The sequence below is a fragment of the Haliotis rufescens genome, unplaced genomic scaffold, assembly GCF_023055435.1.
Source record: "Haliotis rufescens isolate VD_foot unplaced genomic scaffold, xgHalRufe1.0.p SCAF_12, whole genome shotgun sequence".
Taxonomy (NCBI): Eukaryota; Metazoa; Mollusca; class Gastropoda; order Lepetellida; family Haliotidae; genus Haliotis; species Haliotis rufescens.
This window is the reverse complement of record NW_025963802.1, coordinates 30,928,660-30,952,297: the sequence shown is the minus strand read 5'-3', so window position 1 is coordinate 30,952,297 and position 23,638 is coordinate 30,928,660. Positions and strand designations below refer to the sequence as shown.

At 39.9% G+C, this 23,638-nt stretch overlaps 1 protein-coding gene across 2 annotated transcripts in view; it reads left to right on the top strand.

Annotated features, from left to right (window-relative positions):
• The window catches only part of LOC124117186, a 39,090-nt gene that overhangs the window by 1,100 nt on the left and 14,352 nt on the right, over positions 1 to 23,638 (top strand). For both annotated transcript variants that reach the window (XR_007220143.1, XM_046478951.2), the window contains exons 2-11: positions 785 to 908; positions 3,028 to 3,151; positions 4,907 to 4,962; positions 9,600 to 10,028; positions 10,920 to 11,138; positions 18,118 to 18,228; positions 19,477 to 19,535; positions 21,018 to 21,060; positions 21,392 to 21,444; positions 21,764 to 21,788. Coding sequence is in view for 1 of the 2 variants with exons in the window: in XM_046478951.2 (XP_046334907.2) it covers positions 801 to 908; positions 3,028 to 3,151; positions 4,907 to 4,962; positions 9,600 to 10,028; positions 10,920 to 11,138; positions 18,118 to 18,228; positions 19,477 to 19,535; positions 21,018 to 21,060; positions 21,392 to 21,444; positions 21,764 to 21,788 (1,227 nt within the window). In the remaining variant the exon portion in view is untranslated. The remainder of the gene's footprint in view (positions 1 to 784; positions 909 to 3,027; positions 3,152 to 4,906; positions 4,963 to 9,599; positions 10,029 to 10,919; positions 11,139 to 18,117; positions 18,229 to 19,476; positions 19,536 to 21,017; positions 21,061 to 21,391; positions 21,445 to 21,763; positions 21,789 to 23,638) is intronic.

The window sequence follows — 23,638 nt, the reverse complement described above, 5'->3', positions numbered from 1 at the left end:
CTGCAAAACTTGATAAAAATTAGATGGCATTTCTTCAAATTACGTGGGATTAATTCATTAAAAGATATAGCTAACCCATACCCTACCTCACAACTAACCCTGAAGATCGTGAAGGGTGTTTGACCAGAAAGGGGTTCCTAAGCTAGAATACTGCTGAGTGGTATTAAGAAACAAACACACACCTATCATCTAATGAAGGTAGAAAGGATATCTTCCCATGCAATTCAGTATATGTTTGAAAGGAAATATCAACACATAAATGTTTTGAGATTACATCAGGGTTGCAGATCGATTCATTTTCTAGGACATTGACTGATTGTCATCCAAAATACCATGAAGAAGTTTTCCAAATTTGGTAATGATTGAGAAGAATGTTTTATCAAAGATGACAAAATCATTAAAATGTCCTATTGGCTTTGACTCTTGCAAAATCACTGATGCATGTTCATGTGTCCTAATGCAGATGCTTGCACACGCCAGAGAAGTGTGATTGTGGGTGAATGATTTATGTTTCTTGCTTTTTTGGCGCCGTACCCGTGCACGACGGTTTCACCAAAGTGGTAAACGTCCGAGACCTGCATCACTTCGGTCTTTCCTCCCACATTAAACTGAAACGCCATGATATGACTGGAATACATTTCAAAGTGGCAAAACCAATTCACTCACTTATGTAGATGACAATTTTCTTCAGAATTGAAATCAAGCTGTCAATAACTTTTGGTAGTAAAATACTTGTCAGCCCTTTTCTCTTCTGCATTAATTCTTTAATGTACTACTGTTTCAGAATACATGAGCACAATATGAGTGCCTGTTTCCAGAAGCATGTTGGTAAACAAGGCAAAAGGAAGAAAGCCGAGGACTCGGACTCTGATGTAGCAGCTCCTACAGCGTCCACACATACAGATGAGGTGACTCATTCACTCCAGTCAATATGCAAAGGATATACTCTTTGATTACTCATTTTCATTTTGGATTAATCATTATCATGTTAACTAATCACTTTTAACCAGTCTGTGCCAAAAGCCTTTGAGCCTTCCGTGTATTTTGGAATTATTTTCAGTAGATTATAGTCCTAGCGTATGGACTAGAATAAGCTGATCTTTCAAGACAAGTGGCTAAAGTTGCAGACTGGTAAACCATCTTAACACTAGTGACTGTGTTATAGTGGATAGAGGATCTACCCAAAGACCAGAAGGTCAGTGCTTTGATCCCTTGCCATGTTCAACCAACAGACTCTAAAAGATGGTACTTCTTGTTACCCTGCCAGCTGCTCAGCATTAAGGGGCTAAAGCAAGGACTGGTTGGCTCGGAGTCAGTATACTGTGTCTGAGTGCAGTATCCAATTTAAAACTGCTGATATGGGATCTCAGTGGGCTAGCACTATAAAACTGCAGGAACAATACAAGTAACCACGCACGTGCAATTATGCATGTTACTATAAAAGTGGAATAATCTGAACTCAACTTTAAACCCCATTTGAACTCACATAGACACTAGAGATTCTATGTCCCCATTAGAATATATCCCTGGCACTCTATTGCTTGTGGGCAGTGGCGTAGCCTCGTGGGTAATCGATATGAAGGCATGCTATGTTGTTCGTCATGCTGAAGTCACACTATGTCAATCATTCATTTATTTATTTATACGAAAGTCATACTGCTGTGGAGTTAAAACTGCAGCTAGCTTCTTGAATCACTGATGGTGATGTAGACATGGAATTTATGTATAACATTTTATATTGTATGAGAGGGTCTATATTTCCAGTGGGAATAAAAATTATCGTACCACACCAACTGCATTATTTTCTTCATTAGGCGATGCATCTGATTCATTTACCATGTTTACTCACTCATAATCTAAAACAAAATAAAACAAAAGTAAGTTCTTTGCATCTAGTAATACTGGACTTTTGAATGTTACTGGTTCATCATGCTGAAGGCCCTGGTTCGATCATCTCCCTGAGGCAAGAGAGTTAACTGACTTTAAAAGTCCAGTTTCCACCCTTGCCGAACTAGGCTGGAATTCCTGGGCTTGATCGTAGCGCAACCAGTGGCTATTACGAGTTATGTCCCTTCTAAGCCTCTCATATTGACCAGTCACATTCCACCCCTTGTATCATTTGCATTTGCTTCAAACAAAATGGCGGTGCCCAGTCAAGACGATCTGATCGATAATCAAGTCCCATATTGTGATAAAACGGAACTCGCATCGTGAAGTGCATCAAATCACGTGAGCACCGTGATTAAAAACATGAAAAGATTTGGAAAATATCTGTTGACGAGTTGGCAGTGAAATGCTTTGCAAATCCTGCAATCGACCGAAATCTGCACGGCAGTTTACGAACTGGATTTTGATTTCATTGAGCGATTTTGATTGGACTATGCAGAGACTCGTCCAGCCAAAATTTAACTCCCTAATACCAGCCTAGTTTGGCAAGGGTTGAAATTGGACTTTTAAAGTCAGTTAACTCTCGTGCCTCGGGAAGATGTGGTTCCATTCCCCACATGAGTACAATGTGTGAAGCCAATTTCATTTGACATCATACCCCAATGATGTGGGACATTGCTTATACTCTCTAACTTTAGGCCACACTTTCTTAATTTTATGTTTCACAGAATTTCAGCTTTTCCACGCAGGGTCGGTCAAAATAAAACTAAAACTAAATAGCTATGTCAATCATTTATTTATTTGTTTGTTTGTTTGTTTGTTTGTTTGAAAGTCATTCTGCCATGGAGTCATACAGCTGGCTTCTTTAATCACTGATAGTGATGCTGACATGGAATTGATATGTAACAGTTTATATTGTTTTAGAGGGTCTATATTACTAGTGGGAGACATAATAAGAATAAATATTTTATGTTTAATTCATTTCTTTTCCCCCTGCATTTAAGTAGGGGCGGCAGGCCCATGAAATGAAAAATAAAAAATGTGTGGCCTTGAAGGGTGGTGAGATTTTGCTGAAATATTGCTGACACCGGCATAAAACAACAAACGAGACATTCTAGTTACTAGCACACTTTATTTCAGGTGGTCATATCTGATGACTCAAATGGACATGGCAGGACAGACAGGTTAAAGAAACGAAGAAAACGCATCGAACATGAAGTTAAAGATGAGGAACTGGAAAAAGCCGAACATTTGATTCAAAATGGTAAGATAATATACTGATGAAGTATTTTGATTTCAAGGAATAATAAAACAAAACAAAAGTTGTTTTGTTGTGTCTAGTGATACTGGACGTTTGAATGTTACTGGTTCCATCATAAGCCCACACATTGGTTAATTTCAATATCGTTTCATAAATGCTACACAAACTGCCGCACATGAAAAGTGTTTCATCCTTATTTTCAAAAATAAGCCATGAAAACTTCATTTTCTATCCTGTGATTGTTTGTTTACTAACTCTGGTGTGTCATTTTTGTTTTTTTCCTTGTATGTTGTCAATAATTTCTGTCCAAATAGCTTTTACCAACCAGTCCGAGATCGGGCACATGGAAATAACTCAATGTCTGCGTGAATGAAATACACCACTGTCTACACAGCTGTATTTTCTGTAAAAAAAATGTGAAGAAAATACGTTCTGGCTTAGCACTAGTTACTAAGATTACTTGCAACTTTGTCTAACAGCTGTTCAATAGATGCTTATTGGAGCAGGGCTCTTAATAAAGGGAAATCAGTATGTCTTTGCCTGCTCTTAATTCAGAAGCAGCTCTAAAAGTAGTGACCCTGTTGGTCGCAAATGCGACTTAAATCTATGATTGGCACACAATAAGTTTTCACAAACCATGAATTAGATGGAATGGAGTATGAGTTTAGTTAAAGCTTTGTAATACTTATTAAAATTAAAAATTAAGTATGTATGGCAACTGACTTTGAGATTTCTGTCAGTCACTCTGCCAGGAACTTTTGCACCTACTTGCTCGATTTTTTCCCTTTTGTATCATTTCTGCAGATAGTTAATGTGTAGACAATGACTAGCTGTTCCTGCTCAGCAGGAAGAAATGTTACTTGTCTCAGTCTTCTGACTAGTGGCTAAAGTTGTTGATTGTAGGCAAGTGTTACCACAAAATATTGTAAACTATGGTTATAAGAACTCAAAGGGACCACCACTTTTAGTTTGTTATAACCGTAGTTCATTATAAGCATATACACAGCATATATACACAGCAAAAAAACAAACAGTTTGTTATATCCGCCAGTTCATTTTAAGCGATCTGTAGTAGAAAAGGTCTTCAGCAACCCATGCTTGTCGTTAAAGTCAAATATGCTTGTCGTAAGAGACCTCAAACAGGATCGGGTGGTCAGGCTCGCTGACTTGTTGATGCATGGCATCGTATCCCAATTGTGTGAATTGATGCTCATGACATCAATCACTGGATTGTCTGGTCCAGACTCGATTATTTACAGACCGCCGTCATATAGCTGGAATATTGCTGAGTGTGGCGTAAAACTACAAACAAGCCAAATCATTTTAAGCGTGTTCGTTATAAACATAGTTTACTGTAGCTTGAAGAACGTAGGCTTGGGATATTTCCCCACCCTCTTTTCTACCCTCTTGGATTTTAGTATTTCACCCATGACATATAGTTGTTGTTTCATAAGTCACTGGACCATGGTACAGTGTCATTGAAGAGATAGCTTGCCGAATACATAAAGTGAATCGACAAAGGCGTTGGGCCCTGGATCTACTCACTCACTCACTCACTCACTCACTCACTCACTCACTCACTCACTCACTCACCTTATCTGTCTAACAGTCATCACAATTATTTTTGTGCAGAAAACAAAGAAAGTTCATGGGGTAGTAAGTAGCAGATCTTTTGCTTATATGTAACATTACTTGATGAAGCTATTGTGTAAGGTATATCATGGTATTTATGTTTTGACTTGATCATTTCTCTTCTAGATTTCGGCATTCCAGTGGATGCAGGAATGTCCCGACAGGAAGTTATTGAACTGGCTGTAAGTACCAACCCCACATCTTTGTAATTGATGTTCCATTAAAGAAGTCATTTTCCAAAGCTTGACTTGCACTGGATTTCTGCTCTATTCAGTTATCATGTGACAATGTAGAGTACTGTTTTACTGTACGTGTTTTGCTACACCATTGAATGTACTCAACCAGGGATGAAAGTCTTGCAAATGTTTTGATAAGGTGAGCAGTTAATATGACTGTGAACTATAGCAATTTCAGGGATGAAATTAGCAATAGCTCGCAAGCCCGGAACAGTCTTGTAATGCTAAAGCTATCCTAAGGGCAAGAAGAATTTCAAACATTTTTGGGTGGTATTGCTGTTATGACTATTCAGGCTAGAAGACATTCTTGGTTAATTTCCATCCCTGCAATGTGCTTTCTAGGTGAAGAAATGATTTGCCTCTATGAAATGAGACAGTGGACCAAGCAAATGTTCTAGTTATGAGTTTCTTTTTCTTTTTAAATGATTCTATTTGTCTGGTTTCAATTGTAGCAGATTTAAGAGGGAGGCCGTAGGAGGGCCGTAAGAAAAGTATCTGTCAAGGCTAATTTATTCATATGACCATCCCCATAAACAACTGCTAAAAATGTTTCATCGATAGTGGCTGTCAAAATGGAGTTTCTTGTTTCAAATTCCCAACATCTGACTCTCATCTGATTGTGCAATGCACCCGCCACCACTTTTAGTGAAATAGTTACAGTTTAGGTGAAACACAACTGTCTCACAGATGCTATTGTTCAAAGTCCTTTATGAATGATTTTATGTAATGTGTTTTTTCAAAGATAGTAAATCTGTGTATTCATTTAATATGTTACTAATATTGAACACAGACCCTGCACGTTATGTTTTCAAAATGAGTGCAACTTGCATCATGCTCTTGACATGCTCGACTCATCTGTGATATCATATAATGTTCGCACACAATGGGTCGATGTGTGTCTCTCGTGCACATGTTCCACCTTTTTTTTGCTGTTTAATTAAGAACATTGAAGTGCTTAACACTGACCACGAGTAAAGATGGTTATGCACCTGTCACACCTGCCAATAAACAACATGACTGATCATAGGGACTAGGGAGTCCTTAGGGAGACAGAAGTTTGTCCTCAATATTTCAATATTTTGCAGAAATACTGTTGACTACATGTAATGCTTGTCGTAATAGGCAACCAAAGGGATCGGGTGGTCAGACTCGCTGACTTATTTAATGCATGTCATTGTATACCATTTGTGTAGATCCATGCTCATGATGTCAGTCACTGGATTGTCTGGTCCATACTTGATTATTTACAGACCACAGTTATTGGAATATTGCTGAGTGCGGCGTTAAGTAACAAACAAACGTAAAGGAAAGCAACAGTGCCGTATTGTATTTGCTTCCATTCATGGTCGGGTGCATAAGCTCACAACAGCGATGCATGTCCAAGTTACAAAAAGCGAAACTGCACTTTTGTGTATGATTCACTGCAGTAGAGTATGATATGTATGATATTGATTGTATAAGATCTGTAAAGACTCCTAAAGACGTACAGATATAAGGGAATAGGTTACATTGGTTAATCTGGCACAGTGTTGCTATACATTTTTTTAAAAAGAAGTTCATGTATGTAATTTTTAAGCTTGTCCTATCTCACAATATGCATTTCTTCCTTTTTCTTTTGGTCCTTATGTGGAAACTTGCTTGAACAATGTTTCCAGTTTCTAAAAACAAATCACCGGAACACATCCCAGCATCACTTTGGTCCCCACCCACACAAATTGGTCTCGCAGTGTAATCCCATGGGTTGTGCCATGCTTGCCGTAAAAGGTGACTATGCTTGTCGTAAAAGGCGACTAACGGGATCGGGTGGTCAGGCTCGCTGACTTGGTTGATGCATGTCATCGATTCCAATTGCGTGGATCGATGTTCATGATATCAATCACTGGATTGTCTGGTCCAGACTCGATTATTTACAGACAGCCGTCATATAGCTGGAATATTGCTGAGTGCGGCGTTAAACAACAAACCAACCAACCAACCATGGGTGGTGATTTTGCATGATCGTCTGCATTGCCACTGAACTAAATGATTATGCGCAAGCCTTTACGTTGTGCCTACACAATTGCCACAAGCGGGAGGTTGACAGCGGGACACGGAGCATGAGCCTTCCTCTACTAAGAAGTCAAAACAGGACACCAAGCTCCAGCCAGTTCCGTCGTGAAGCCTCCTACAGCATCTTACCATCCCTGCCTTGTCAGTTGAAGATGACGGTGTCTCGGACAGTTTCCTTACCGATGATGTTCCTGCTAGATCGGACCACCGGTTGTCACCAGCGTGCCCGTGTCAGAGCCTACATCGGACATGGTTCTCTCTAAAGACAGCATGTCCCACATAGCTTTGAAGACTCGACCATCGTCCTTCCTAGTGCTCCCTGACCGTCATCTGCCAGTCACCTATCGTCCTCCGCTATTTCATGCAATGTTCCAGCTTTCACAATGCTGAACGATTAGTTGCAGGACAAAGTCTCTTCCACATCACCAGCGCAGGTTTTTGATGTCGCCCTGGAACAATCCATGCCAGTTCATCCTCTACTTCTAAGAATTGACAAAGCGAAGATCAATCTCATGCTTCAGAAAAGGATCGCTGTGCTTTAATGCAGAATCGCACTTCCCGGAATCAACATTCAGGAAATCACTCATCAAAGGATTGACATTCCTGATCTGAGGATTGCCACTCTCCTGGGGTTCAACACTTTTGTGATCAACATTCTTGGGATTGATGCTCTACGGATCTAGATTGCAGTGGAGTTACAGATTTGTCACGGATCTCTCCTGATTGCCATGACGATGACCGTCTTTCGGAGGATGACTCCTATACTGATTTGGCTAATCGATAGCCGACTTGGTATAGCTTCCCTACTGCGAGTTACCTGGATCGTTGGGATTGTTCCTACTCCTACGACTCAAACCCTCTGCAACTGGACTTCCAGCTTTTTCCAGGGATCACCTTCACCACAGGGAATAGTCCTTGACCCTCTAATTCACATCAAAGGACTACAGTGTTAGTGCTACTGATATGCACCTCCAAGATCGGTCCGTTTATGGTCTTTGACCCTCTTCTTTTCATCAAAGGACTTCAGCGCTAGTGCTACTGATATGTGCCTCCCAGATTGGTCCATTTATAGTCCTTGACCCTCTTCTTCACATCAAAGGACTACAGCACTAGTGCTACTGACATGCGCCTCCCAGATTGGTCCATTTATAGTCCTTGACCCTCTTCTTCACATCAAGACTCATCACCGATGGACGCTCGAGCAGATTGCTGTTCTCCTTGTAGATCTACGTCACTGTCTCATCTTCAGTTCCTAAATTGCCTGTTTCGGCAACTACTACAGAAGTCCCTCTGTCTACCCTGCCCCTGACTACCTTCTGAGACCATCGTGACCAGACTAGTACTTCGTCTCCAGAAACTCCTGCAGGCTGTGACAACTGCCCTCCCGCACCGTTCAGGTCAGCCAGTAGTGATTGTGTAGTTCCGGACCCAGGTTCTCTGGGAATCTACATGCCAATCTTCCTGATCCCCGAAGAAATGGATGATCTTCAACATGAAGACATTCAATGCCGAGAAGGTCCACTGCATTTTCACATGATATCGTACACTGCATTTTCACATGATGTCCATTGTGCTTCTTCAAACAATCATCTGGTCAGGCGACCACATGGTCAGTCGAGACCTTAAGACACATACCCATCCATCAGGGTATGGAATCTGGAATGTGTTTGGATGATTTGTTGTTGGAAGCTGGTAACGTTGTTCAAACATGTTTCCACATTAGGATTGAAAGAAAAAGGAAGAAATGCATAGTGTGAGATAGGATAAGTATATATAAATATACAATTAAGTGTAAAATTTTCAATTTACTTGTTTGCTTAATACTTTATAAACAACATTCAAGTGTATTGCCAAGAGCTTCAAGATGCTTGTATCTCCCGTAATTCAAGACCTGCTCTAAAGGTTGATATTTGACCTAAAATGTTGGGAGCAAATGTCAGTAAAAAGTCCAAAATTTGAATAATTTTCCCATTCATGTTTTCATTGTTATACATTTGGTAGTTATACATATGGTAGTTATACATATGGTAGTTATACATATGGTAGTTATACATGTGGTAGTTATCCATGTGGTAGTTATACATATAGTAGTTATACATATAGTAGTTATACATATGGTAGTTATCCATGTGGTAGTAATACATGTGGTAGTTATCCATGTGGTAGTAATACATGTGGTAGTTATACATATGGTAGTTATCCATGTGGTAGTTATACATATAGTAGTTATACATATAGTAGTTATACATGTGGTAGTAATACATATGGTAGTTATACATATAGTAGTTATACATGTGATAGTTATCCATGTGGTAGTTATACATATAGTAGTTATACATATGGTAGTTATCCATGTGGTAGTAATACATATGGTAGTTATACATATAGTAGTTATACATGTGGTAGTTATACATATAGTAGTTATACATATGGTAGTTATCCATGTGGTAGTAATACATGTGGTAGTTATACATATGGTAGTTATAATTAAGGACTTTGCATGGTTGATTTGTGTTTGATTTATTTCCCAACAGATGGTTCTCCTTCAATCCAGGGAAGATCGAGCCCAGTCACCTGATGCTGTCAAAGCAAGGTCTCCTAAACAATATTCAACATCTCAAACTAGAAGAAGCACGTCAGATGAAGATTCATTAGATTTGGACATCCCAAGCTCATCAAGAGGAGAAGGAAAGAAGTCTCCCATTCTTAACAAGGTCCAATTTTCCAAAGTAGATACTAACAACAAGAAGAGCAGCAAGTCTCCTGAACCAAGTACATCCTTTGCAGACGAGGATGGTATAGGTCTATCTGTGAAGAGGACTTCCAGAAGGAAAGCCTCTGCAGAAGTAGAGGCGGAAGCATACAAAGATGATCCTGGAGACAGCTCGCCTGATGAGGTGATGTTCAGGGGAGGAAGCAGAGATGCTGGGGATGATGATGAGAGGGAACCACCTAGCACTAGGGTGAGTAGAATTACGTGGATTGTAATCATAGGACAAATCCAAGCCAGTAGATTCCAGCTGTTCAAAACTTCAACCAGAATGTTATCCTCATAGACAATGTTTCTGTTGACAGTCAGTACGGATATATGTCGCCATCTTCATCTCTCTTATCTCTAACCTAGCCTAGAATATCTCTCTCATGAGAGTAATTTCATGATTCGTAGGGTCATTGACTCATGCTATTCAAAATAATGCTATTGCAATGAATGGATCCAGGGTATTTATTCATAAAATGGAGATATTGTACCCTGGGTAACTGAGGATGAGCCTTTATCATGTGCATGACTATGAGTTCCCAATTATTTGTAATCAATGTCCCCCGCAGTTATATTGCTTGAATTTTTGAATGGAGAAAACCATTACTCGCTCACTTTTATCTATGTATTTTAGTTATGTGAGCTCAGGTGGTAATAAGCCAGATTCTGAGTGAGTGGCTGCCTCTGTGGTCTAGTGGTAGAGCGTCTGCCCAGAGAGCTGAAGGTCGGGAGTTCGATCCGCGGCTGCCACTTACCAAAGTTGTGAAAGGACGTTAAAAGATTGTACTTGTCGTTACCCTGTATTGCGCTCGGCATTAAGGGACTAAAACAAGGACTAATCGGCTCGGAGTCAGTGTACTGTGTCTGAGTTGGATATTCATGTTAAACTGTGGCATGGATTCTCAGTAGGCAAGCACTATAAAATCGTCATTAGTCCAGACGAGTTCAAGCGCACACATGCACACGCACGCACGCACCCACATTGCTAAGTAAGTGCAATAATCTTTAACACGACATTACACCCCAATTTCATCGAGCCTCACCTTCTGAGTGAGTAAGGAGTATCACTTTGTAAGATTTTTGTCTGTTGTCTCAGAATCAAAGGAAGATTGCTTCAGAGAAGCGACAGAGAAAGCGAAGACTTACTGATGAGGCTGCTGGTGATGAGAGTCCCAGCTCCCAGGAGGCAGACAGCGCTAACACCAGGCTGAAGAAGTCCCGCAATCTGCAACTGAACAAGCAGCAGCTGGAGACGATGCAGGCAAAGACGTCCACGCTACTGAAGAAGTCAGCAGCCAAGGTCAAGTTCTCTCAGGTATTACAGAACTTTTCATGTCCAAATCAGGGTTGGAGCGAGAACTTTTGGATTAAGAACAAACACTGAGACATCAGATTTTTGTTTCAGTGAGCCCATCCATAATTTTTATAAGTCATATGTTGGAGGGAAAATGGTCATTTTTTCAACTATTTGGATAAAAATGAAAATGGGAAACGATCTATTCCAATTTGTTATTTTAGCAGTAGTAATAGTATCTTTTGTGCAACACCCTCCTTTGGGTGGCGTACTGACATACTTTTTTAATTTTTTGTTTCATGCATTTTGTCCAGTTTTTCCACACATGGTCGGTCGAAATACAAATAAAAATATATGTTATTTATTAAGTTAGATAGTTAGTTATTTAGTTATTTGAAAGTCATTCTACCATGGATTTAAAACTGCAGGTGGGTTCTTGAAACACTGATAATGACTAAGACACAGTATTTATATATAACAATTTGTATTATATTAGAGGGTCTACATTACTACCGGGACACATAATTTAAAACAATATTTTTATGTTTAATTTATTTCTGAGACCGGATGTATTTCATGAAGGTGCGGTGGGCCTGTGAAACAAAAATTATGAAATGTGTGACCTTAGGTTACTATGCAAACTTAATGGGTAATCAGCATTAGAAATTGGCACTAGTTCTGTTGTCCTTGCCAAACTGCCCAATACGTAAGGCATCATAAGGACTATAAGAAACTTGCCATTTTTAAGGGTCTTGCTACATGTTATCAAATTATAAGGACTTGTGGATTAAAAATGTTAGTGTGCACAAAATGATAATCCTGGGTGAAAATGATGACCCGCATTTCGTGTTCATGAAGAAAGCTCATTAAAATAGTCTTATTCCACCTGTGAAAATCCAGGTTAGAATTGGTCTAAGAGCCGACTAATGCAATAGGGAGACTTGGTTGATGCATGTCATCATATCCTAATTGTGTAGATCGATGCTCATGACGTCAATGACTGGATTGTCTGACTCGATTATTTACAGACCGCCATCATATAGCTGGAAGATTAAACAGCAAACGAATAAACAGTCTTATACATTAGAGGGCTAGTGTATTGCAGTTTCAGAAAACAATATTTGAAACAATACATAGTGTTATACTTTTGTGGTATACTGATAAAACAGAAACTTGGAATTATTTTGTTTCTTGAAAAGTTCTCATTAGTCATTGAAAACAGATCAGAATTTTTTTTTGCAGTGATATATAATGATAATATATAGAAAAACCCTTAAAAATGGCAAATTTCTACTTGTCCCTATCATACCATAACTATTGGGCAGTTAGGCAAGGACTGTAGGACTAGTGCTAATTTCCATCACTGCAATTGGTTCCATGAAATGTTGCTGGAGGTATATGACACCATGTGACTTGTACAGTGTAGTGTTCATTGGTTCTTCAGCGATTTACCTGGGTTACTTGTATTAAGGGGTTCAGAGGACTCCAGGCCTTTAATTGTAGCGGTTACAGATATACGTTATCTTGATAAAATACTTTATCATACCTCCATGTCAGTATGATGAGATCTTATTAGTCCACATGATATTGATAAAATACACTGTATCCCGATTTGGATGGAAGCAAATTTCTCAGCGGAAGAATAAATGCCTTGTACCCAGCAACGAACAAGACAGGCTGGACATGGATTCTGACAGGGAGAATTAATCCCTTATTCACCACATCAAAGCAAAAAGCTGCAGGCCTTTCTTTGTGAGTCAATGAAAGTCACATTACATAGCACAAGTTAACCTCAGCACAATCAAACAGCAGTTTTCTATCAATTATCAATTTGTTTTTATTTCTTTTACAATGTCATATTAAAACATGTGACGATGATGTCGGTAAGATGAATTCATTGTAGCAGCATTCCTTGGGGTACATGTGGTTTTATGCATCCCTCGTTAGGTTTTGTACCATGGGCCGGATGCATCAAACCATATATACCCCTCGTGATACTGCTACAACTTACAATCACTCATTCACTTTGTTATTTGACTGATTTTGTGTCATCCTCACCAAAAAGCATGGAACATTGCTCAAATGTTTATTGTATATCTATCACTGATTTGTGTGGCTTCGATTGAAACTTTACAGACTGCTGTTATCGTGAATATTGCTCAATCTGGTATAAACCAACAAGCAAAACAAACTGCTAATATTGTTAGTTACCTATTTGTTCTAGTGTGGGTATAGAAACAAATTGACACTAGTTTTTATCCCCTTACCGTATAATGCGGTGGGATATAGTCACAATCTAGTCTGTCCTTCCTTATTTCGTGTCCGGAGCATAACAAGATGGTTCATCCAAACATGGTTCATGTAACCAGGGGCTGAAGTGGTGCCTTATTCTGTTATGGGGGCTGCAGGGATTTATCATTTTCTGATGGCTCTTGTTCTAAAATGTTTTTATCATGAGGCCAAGGGGTTAAGAAGATAATTTCTGTGTTATATACCGTATTCGACGTAATAAGCGCCCACGGCGATATTTGCTAATATATTGGCCAGTGAACAATCATAATTAGCACCCCTTCCGATTGATCAATGTACACAACACTTAATTATGGGCAATTAAATTCTGGAAAAATATATCTGTCGTACATAAACATTTCAGGCTGTCAGCATAAACCACAAAATTTATCTTTTAACTCTGTTTTTTTTTTCACTAAAATAGTATTCTAATAAGAGCCCCCTATTTCTAATTTTGAGAGCGCCCTGGGCGCTTTTTACGTCGTATACGGTAGCACCAGGTTACTATCATTGGGATTTTATGACATCTTCACAACAGTCTGTTTGTTATACATTTATAGTCCATTTGGAGTTGTCTCCCTTCAAACACTGACCATAATGTCAGATGTGTTTGGGACATGATACGTCTTCTAAAGTAAACATTACCAGCATATCTGTTATCTCAAAGAAGGAGGAGGTGTATTCTAGGGAGCAGGAGACGTGAAAAAGCAAGTGTAGTAGTTACAGTCTGTACATCCAAAACTTCAGTCTACGAGCCTGAACTTGTATTTTGGCATTATTTTTATAATATTTTGTTCTCAGTATCTGGACTATAAACTGATCTCATTAAACAAGTAGAATCTAAACTAGATTCTTGTTTCTGACTTGTGGCTACAATTGCAGTATTTGTGACATTTCACAAAATTTCACAAATCTGCTCAGGTAGCCAAGTGGTGGTAGCATTTGCTCGTAATGTGGATTGCCTGGGTTTAATTCCCCACTTTGATACAAAGTGGGAAGCCCATTTCTGGTGTCCCTCACTGATATAGCTGGGAAATTGCTAAAAGCAGTGTTAAACCAAATTCACTCATTCACTCAGAGGGGTGGTGGGGAAGCCTAGTGGTTAATGCGTTCAGTAGTCACATCTAGGGTCAGGGTTCGATTCCCCACATGGGTACAATGTGTGAAGCTCATTTCTGGTGCCCCTGCTGTGATATAGCTGGAATATAGCTAAAAGAGGCATAAACCATACTCACTCATTCTCACTCACTCACTCACTCACTCACTCACTCACTCACTCACTCACTCACTCACTCACTCACTCACTCACTCACTAGAGGGTTACAAGATACTTATGGAGCAAACACTAAGGAACCTTGGAATTCACCTCCCCTAAATTTGGAACACTAATAGTTGTATGCATGTCAACAAATTTATTCAAAATTGCTAGAATATGCATCATTTTACATGACCCACTCAGATCAATAAATTATGAATTAGATACAAATTCCATTCCATTTCATTATAATGCCAGCTGTTGTTTGCGGCTTGTGATTTGCATGTCAGTCAACATTAACTATAGTGAATAGGGCACAAGCTGGAACACAGCAACTACTGAAAGTGGCCAGACAGGTTAGAATTTTGTTCATAGAATCTTGACTTTGTTGTACTGACATTGCTTTTGTAATCAGGACTCAAATTTCTTTATCTACATTAAAATGAGTTACAAATAACTAGATGTGTATCAATTGAATTGAATCATCCATGCATTGTCATGATTATAACTGATGTTGGTAATACATTGCCGACAAGTTAAGCCTATGAGGTCAATACTTACTCAAGTTAGAATATTGAGGGTTTCGAAAGATGGATAAATGAAATAGTGATAGAAAACCTTCTGAACTATTTGTTTTAATTAAAAGTCAACCTAATTTGAGGCATATACAATAATCAGATCTACGTCCGTTGATGCTGCAACTTGCCTGCAATCTGCTGCTCAAGGGCATGGCAGACATGATAGGACATTCCGTCATGGGGAATAATTCCTGGAAATGCAAAACTAATGTTTTTAGCCCTAATCATGATAACATATAGCAAAACCCTTATTTGCAGCAAATTTCCACTTATGATACTTATACTATTGGGCAGTTTGGCAAGGACTATGGGACTAGTGATTATTTCTGGTGCTGAAATATGCATTGTGGGAAGGAAAGAGCACAGTCGCAACGCTTGCCAAAGTTGAAATGTTCCTAATTGCTTTCTTATTATGTCTGTAGTGATACATGCTGTTGCGATGCGATACTCAGTGGTTTACCTTGACTTCCAGACACCCCCCAATTACTAATGTCAAGGTTACAAATATGATGGTCCTCCGCAGTAATAACATGATGTACTGTACTGTACTGTACTGTAAGATTTTATGATTACTTTAATTACAGGAACTTAATATTTCTTGTCAAGAAGTTGGCACAATGAATGTTATTGTGCAACCCTCGGGATGCAAGATATATCTTTTCTGCGTCTATTCTATACATTTGTGCGTATTGGACAGACATTTCTGCGTCGCATAAAACCGTGGATATATATCTAGGAGTAAAGTCAAAACAATATATATGACACCTGGACACTTGATATGCTTAAAATTAGATATTTAGAGTAGTATGGTATTTGTTAAGTTTCCCAATTTTTTTGCAGTTCTGTATATATAGGCCTTTTGGGCCCTGAGGTTTAAATTAGGACACGTCCTTGGATCCTTGTAGTTGCCTGCTATGTCTGACCCTACATCAACCCTTTTGGGGCTGTAGTCATACACCTTGTTGTGATATGACATGACAGGGAAGCATTTCCATCATCAAAGGAAATGAATATTAGCCCAGCTGAAAACACATTCAGTAGATTGAGTCATTTAATACAACAGCGAGTTTGATGCGTTATTGTATATATGTTTTGTATCAATACATGATCTGTTGATATGATGTGCAGTGTCACATCTTCACAAACCTAACAGTGGCACAGGTGGCCCAGTCGTCTAAGGCACCGCAATTCACTGTGCAGAATTTGTCCCTTGGGCATGCCAGAGACCTGTGATTGTAGGTTTGAATCCCGGTTCCCCCCGATTATGTTTCTAGGTTTGTCAGCACCATACCTGTGCTCGTGGGTTTCACCGAAGTGGTAAACTTCTAAGACCTGCATCACTTCGGGCTTTCCTCCCACATTAAGCTGACATGCCGTGATATAACTGGAATACTGTTAAAAGCGGAGTTAAACCCAACTCACTCACTCACTCACTCACTCACTCACTCACTCACTCACTCACTCACTCACTCACTTTGTTTGCATGTTGACGAGGAGTGTGTCCGTGTGCAGATTAGAAATGACCCAGTAGTGTAGCCAGATCAGTGTTTTATCTCACTCAACTCACTCACTCACTACAAACCTAACCCCTACATATGCCCATCATATTGCCTTTTATAACCATCAAATTTTAATGTCATACACTTTATGTGCATAAATGGTCAGACACCACCATAACCATACTAGTGCTTGTGCTTTTCACAAAAATGGTACACATGCATAAATAAATCTTCAACACAGTGTAAACCTAATTTCGCGAAAATGATGTTCTCAATCACTGTCTCAATGTATTATTGATCATCAACATGACGCAAGTGACCAGTAATTGACTAATGATTAAACGTAGCCTTTATTACGAAGAATGATATCTTATATTGTCCCATTCATCACTGTCAAAGAGGAACTACACTCAATGTAATTGTCAGTTCAAGCAAATTTGATTCAAATCGTTTAACCAACTTTCTTGGTATTTGGACTCAAATTTTTATGGCCAATATTAGACAGAAGCAATGTCTCACGTGGCACCATGGACAATGTCTTGACCTCTGGACAGAGACACCAGACCGTGAAGCATTGGCTTCCATTAAGGGGATCATTGTGCAAACCCACTCATGCATACATTATTATTCTTGGTTTGTCAGCCAGCCCTGTGCTTGGGGTTTCACCAGCAACGCCCTTTCCTTATGTTTTTATACCACACTTCAATGTGTTAGTTTTAGAAATAGTAGGATGCCAAAGGCATCTTTCAGCTGTGCCTAGATAAACTTGATGACATTGTCACAGCAAGTCAGAAAAAAATAACTTCAAGCCAATGGTGAGAACCATGTTTGGATGTAAGATCATAACTTTCTAGCAACATTTTACCAAGTAATGAATTAAAGATTTTAGCATTTTGAGCAAGTTGGTGGCTCTATTCAATCAAATTACCATTGGCGCTCCAGCCCTCTGACTGTTGTAACAATAACAGGACCAAGCTCAGTCACTGACCCAACACTGTGCAGAATATATCTGTTTCATAGAACTGTTAATATTGCTAGAACAAGGTCAGTGTTGAGAAATCCAGACTGATGAATTGATCTTGATGGTCAACTGACTTTAATTTGAATAAAGTACATCTTTGTCTTATTGATGATGCTTAGTCTGTCTGCATGCTTGATGTTTGTGTTAATGACCAACAGTCTGTGCCAAACCTTTTGAGTCTTCCAGCCTGAGACTGTCTCTTGACGTATAGTGTCAGATATAAGTGTTAGTGTATGGAGTTTTGTTTGGCAAATCTTACTAGACCAAAAGAAGTCTTATGAGACTAGTGGATTATTGGCTAAAGTCTCAGTTGATTTCTGATCTTCTGGATGTCAAGTCGGTCACCTTTATGTTCCAGGAAACTGCTGGCTCAAGTGGTAGCCAGCCCAACCAGGTGATGGAAGATGATATAGATGAAACTCAGGCCCCGGGCTCACAGGAGTTGTTTGAAGGAGAGACTATCCCCATGGTGAGAGGTTTTACATCTTCATCCAGTCGTGCCTTGTACCTTATAAAGGTCGGGATATGTCACTGGGAGTAGGAGGGCCAAGCAAGCCTAGGCGTCACATATGTCTTGACAGTCTTCTTGGCCCATAGGCATACAAGAATCCTATGATTGCAGGTTCTAATCCCAAATTCACCATAATTATCTTTTGTAGTTTTCTCAGCACCATACTCGTGCTCATGTCTTTCAATAACGTAGTAGATGTCTTAGGCTAAAAAAAATAATAGTCTTGGTTCGCAGGCACTGCCCACATCATCATAAGTTCTCCTGTACCTTTCGTTTTTACTTTCATTTAAAAAAAGCACTTTAAAAATCCTTAAATATTCCAAGTCCAGCATTAGTCAATTACTGTATTTAAGTATTTTACTTATCAGTGAATACATTTATGTCTGGAGGCCCTTTAAAAGGTTGATTTACACAACTGTTTATTTGGTTACATACTAGTTTGAACAATCCAAAACAACAACAAAATCGACCCGCCCGCACTATATTTTCAAACGCCATTGCCTGAGAACCATTTTTTTTACCCTAAGACCTGCATTGCTTTGATGTTTCCTCACGTATTAAGCTGATTAGCTCTACAAAATAACCACACGGACGAATGAGTAGTGTTACCATGGTTATGATAATTTTGGATGTCATCATCAATCATTGGTTTCATTTGGCTTCTTCCAAATGATCAGTTATTACTGTTATGATAGGCTACTTGTATTTTGTGTATTATGCTGGGTTTTATCATGATTTGAACTTCTGTCTCTTTGTTTGTTAGGGGGACACAGGTGGCCCAGTCATCTAAGGCGCCGCGATTTGCTGTGCAGAGTTGCGTCCTTCGGCACGCCAGAAACCTATGATTGTGGGTTTGAATCCTGGTTCGCCCCGATTATGTTTCTAGGTTTGTCGGCACCATACCCGTGCCCGTGGGTTTCACCGAAGTGGTAAACGTCTGAGACCTGCATCACTTCGGGCTTTTCTCCCACATTAAGCTGACACGCCGCAATATAACTGGAATACTGTTAAAAGCTGAGTTAAACCCACTTTACTCACCCACATCACTCACTCACTTTGTTTGTTTGCATGTTGACGAGGAGTGTGTCCGTGTGCAGATTAGAAATGACCCAGTAGTGTAGCCAGATCAGTGTATAATGTCAGCACAATGACACATGTGCTGCAGTATGACTCACATAGTTCTGACCCCAGTCCCTCCTGTTGCAGGATTTACCTGGAACACCAGTCTCAGATGAAGAGGCAGACCAACACAAGGGCAAGCCAAGGTACAGCCCATAATGGAGTTTTTATACTGTATAAAGTATATGCTCCTAAACAAACAAATAGGTGACACTGACATGCATACATGAGAGACATTAGCACATTTACAATGTGTGAAGCATGAATAGGATGTCATTTTGTTCCAAATTAGTCAGATCCAAATGTAACGACCAAATGCGTAATCCGAACGTAACAGCACATGAGAACAATGGGATGAATGCACACAGATTTTCTGCATGCGGCATATGAATTTCCATTGCTGGTAAGGCCAGACTCAGTCTGGTTGATACCACAGACGTCACAGTGGAAGATGTTGCATCAAAACAACCCCCCTGACAGGCTGTCTGGATCAGGGACTTGCCTCAATCCTGGCTTTGCTGCTGCTGCTGGGAACTTTAATACTAGGTGGTTGTTTCTGTGTGTTCTGTCAGGTACTAAGGCCATGTATTCTGTCAGGTACCAAGGCCATGTATTCTGTCAGGTACTAGGCCATGTGTTCTGTCAGGTACCAAGGCCATGTGTTCTGTCAGGTACCAAGGCCATGTATTTTGTCAGGTACAAAGGCCATGTGTTCTGTCAGGTACCAAGGCCATGTGTTCTGTCATGTACTGAGGCCATGTATTTTGTCAGGTACAAAGGCCATGTGTTCTGTCAGGTACTAAGGCCATGTATTCTGTCAGGTACCAAGGCCATGTGTTCTGTCATGTACTAAGGCTATGTATTCTGTCAGGTACTGAGGCCATGTGTTCTGTCAGGTACTAAGGCCATGTGTTCTATCAGGTACCAAAAGGCCATGTGTTCTATCAGGTACCAAAAGGCCATGTGTCCTGTCAGGTACTAAGGCCATGTGTTCTGTCAGGTGCTAAGGTCATGTATTCTGTCAGGTTTCTTAAGGCTATCTGTTCTGTCAGGTACCATGAAGATCCAGGGTAGAATAGGTCTTCAGCATCCCATGCTTGCTGTAAAAGGCGACTATGCTTGTCGTCAGATGTGACTCACAGGATCGGGTGGTCAGGCTTGCTGACTTGGTTGATGCATGTCATCGTATCCCAATTGTGTGGATCGATGCTCATGGTGACAATTACTGGATTGTCTGGTCCAGACCGCCGTCATATAGTTTGAATATTGCTGAGTGCGACGTTAAACAACAAACAAAACAAAACTAAGGCCATGTGATCTGTCAGGCACTAAGGCCATGTGTTCCATAAGGTACTTTTAGGCCGTGTGTTCTGAAGGGTGCTTTCAAAACACATGTTCTGTTTGGTACATTTAGATCACATATTCCGTTCGAGTCTTTAAGGCCATGTTTCTGTCATGAAGTAAGGCCATATGTTCTGTAAAGTAATTTAAGGCCTTCTATTCTTTCAAATAGTCTTAAACTGTGTGTCCTGATAGGTGCTTTAAGACCATGTGTTCTGTTTGGTGCTTTAAGGTCATGTGTTCTGTTAAGTACCCGTTAAGGTCATGTTCTGTCTCTCTTCCCTCAGGGCCTTGAGGAGTGCAGGAAAGAAAGGCACAGTTGCAGAAAATGTAGGTTCTTTAAATTGTTCTTGAAACAAGAGATCACAATATCAAATAGTATAAAAAGTCTTATTTTGGGGTCACCAACTACAGAACAGTTGATATCCAAGAAAACAGCAAGTAAAGAATTAATTTGATATTCAGATAGCTTCAGTTGAATGCCTAGTATTTTTCCCTGAGGAGCCTAATTCCATCAATATTTTCTTCTTTTTTTCTTCTTTAAGACTAAATTCAACTGAAAATGATTCTGAAAGACATTTTCAGGCCAGCATTCTCCCATATTTGTCTGAGAAATTGGTTACTCTGATGGAGATCTATTCTTATTATGTTTTCTTTACAGGATTCTCATTTGTCCCCCCTGATTCCCATGAAACGCAGATACTCAAAAGCTGCGTAAGTATTAACTTTATTGTTTGTACACTTATGTAACTCTGGCTTATCTGCCATTTTCATGGATATATGTGGATGACTCGGTTTGACAAATGTAATTTATAAAAGTAGTGAACAGTAACAGAGCTACTGAAAAATCACTGGGTAAGTTTTCTCACCTTTCTAGCTAAACCATCTAATTCCTGTCCTTTCAATTTGTTGAATTGAACACATTTATAATCCCCCTTTGGTCCTATGGATTTGGCCTTGATTTGTAAACTCTTGGTCCTGGTGTCTTAAAATTTAATGAAATCTTTTCTTTCTCCTTTTTGGACCGAAACAGGTTACTCAGGAGATCGCAGGAAAATGTAAGTTCTTCCTATTCCTATGGAGTGTTCTAATGGTGTGTATCACACAGAACATCCAGCATGCATTTGTAGTAGGGAATGAATGGCATAATATCTCTCCCATGCCAACCTTATGTATATATAGCTGTCACTTACTGAAGTCACAATGCAATAGTATGTTGATACTTAGTTTGTCCGTTTAGGCATAAAATATTCCGTGTTCCATGTGAGCTGGCTAACAAGCATTTGTTCCTATCAATCAGTTTGTGATTGACTCAAATTATGGTTAGTTCGAATAGTATTATGCAATGAGATGTAGTATTTTGTTAGGCAGTTGGAAATACTCACCCAAGTAGTTGACTTGATTACTTCAATTTTCTTTATAAATATTAATACACAATACCATTTAGAAAGCGGTCAAATGTAACAAATGTTATATTTGGGATATCACTTTCTCAGTAAAGTACAGATTCTAGTAACTTTTTGGGTTGAATCCCATTAGGGAAGATCTGGGGTAGAATAGGTCTCCAGCAACCCATGCTTGTCATAAAAGGCGACTAACGGGATCGGGTGGTCAGGCTCGCTGACTTGGTTGATGCATGTCATCGATCCCAATTGTGTGGATCGATGTTCATGATGTAAATCACTGGATTGGCTGGTCCAGACTCGATTATTCACAGACCGCCGTCATATAGCTGGAATATTGCTGAGTGCGGCGTAAAACAACAAACCAAACCATCATTGGGCCTGTGTTGTGTGTCATTGGGCCTGTGTTGTGTGTCATTGGGCCTGTCTTGTGGGTCATTGGGCCTGTCTTGTGTGTCATTGGGCCTGTCTTGTGGGTCATTGGGCCTGTCTTGTGTGTTATCGGGCCTGTGTTGTGTGTCATTGGGCCTGTGTTGTGTGTTATTGGGCCTGTGTTGTGGGTCATTGGGCCTGTGTTGTGTGTCATTGGGCCTGTGTTGTGGGTCATTGGGCCTGTGTTGTGTGTCATTGGGCCTGTGTTGTGGGTCATTGGGCCTGTGTTGTGTGTCATTGGGCCTGTGTTGTGGGTCATTCGGCCTGTGTTGTGGGTCATTCGGCCTGTGTTGTGGGTCATTCGGCTTGTGGGTCATTCGGCCTGTCTTGTGTGTCATTGGGCCTGTGTTGTGTGTCATTGGGCCTTGAGGGGTGGATTACTGCTCAAACAGTTGGCCACTGGATTGCCTGGCCCGGACTTCAGCAAAGTGGAAGTGGGATATAGAAATGCTGTCTGTCAAGTTTCGTTTCTGGAGCAGGGCCCACTTGCACAAAGCGATCTTAGCGCTAAGACTATTGTAAGTCAATGCTAAAGTATGGGAGTTACGATCATCTTAGCGCTAAGATCGCTTTGTGGAAGTGGGCCCAGAACTAAAAAAACATGAGAGATATTTTAACCAAACTGGGCACTTAAATAGGTCTAGTGGTGAACTGGTGCCTTTTGATAGTTTTGGATTTTTTTTCAAGTCTCCATTGCAACGTTTTTGACTTTGACTGATAATGGTGGTAGTGATCCTTCCCGGAGCAGATCTTGAAAACCGTACAATATTTCTTGCCTTGCACCCAACCAGGCATGTCATATAGGCAGGGGATGAGAGTATTTCATGCTTGTTCTTCTTTTATTGTTAGACCCTTGTTCCATATTTGAAAATGGTAAACATTCATGAAATTATTGCATGATTCTATTGAACGAGACTACATCTCCTTTGGAAAGTAATATTTCATGTTAAGAATCAGTGAAAATATGTTTGACATGCATCTAATTGACTTGGACCATGTTTCTGTCAACTTGTATGTTGGAATGAGTAATGGAATGAAATATTGTGGAAATTTCTTTCTAGTTGACCCATTTT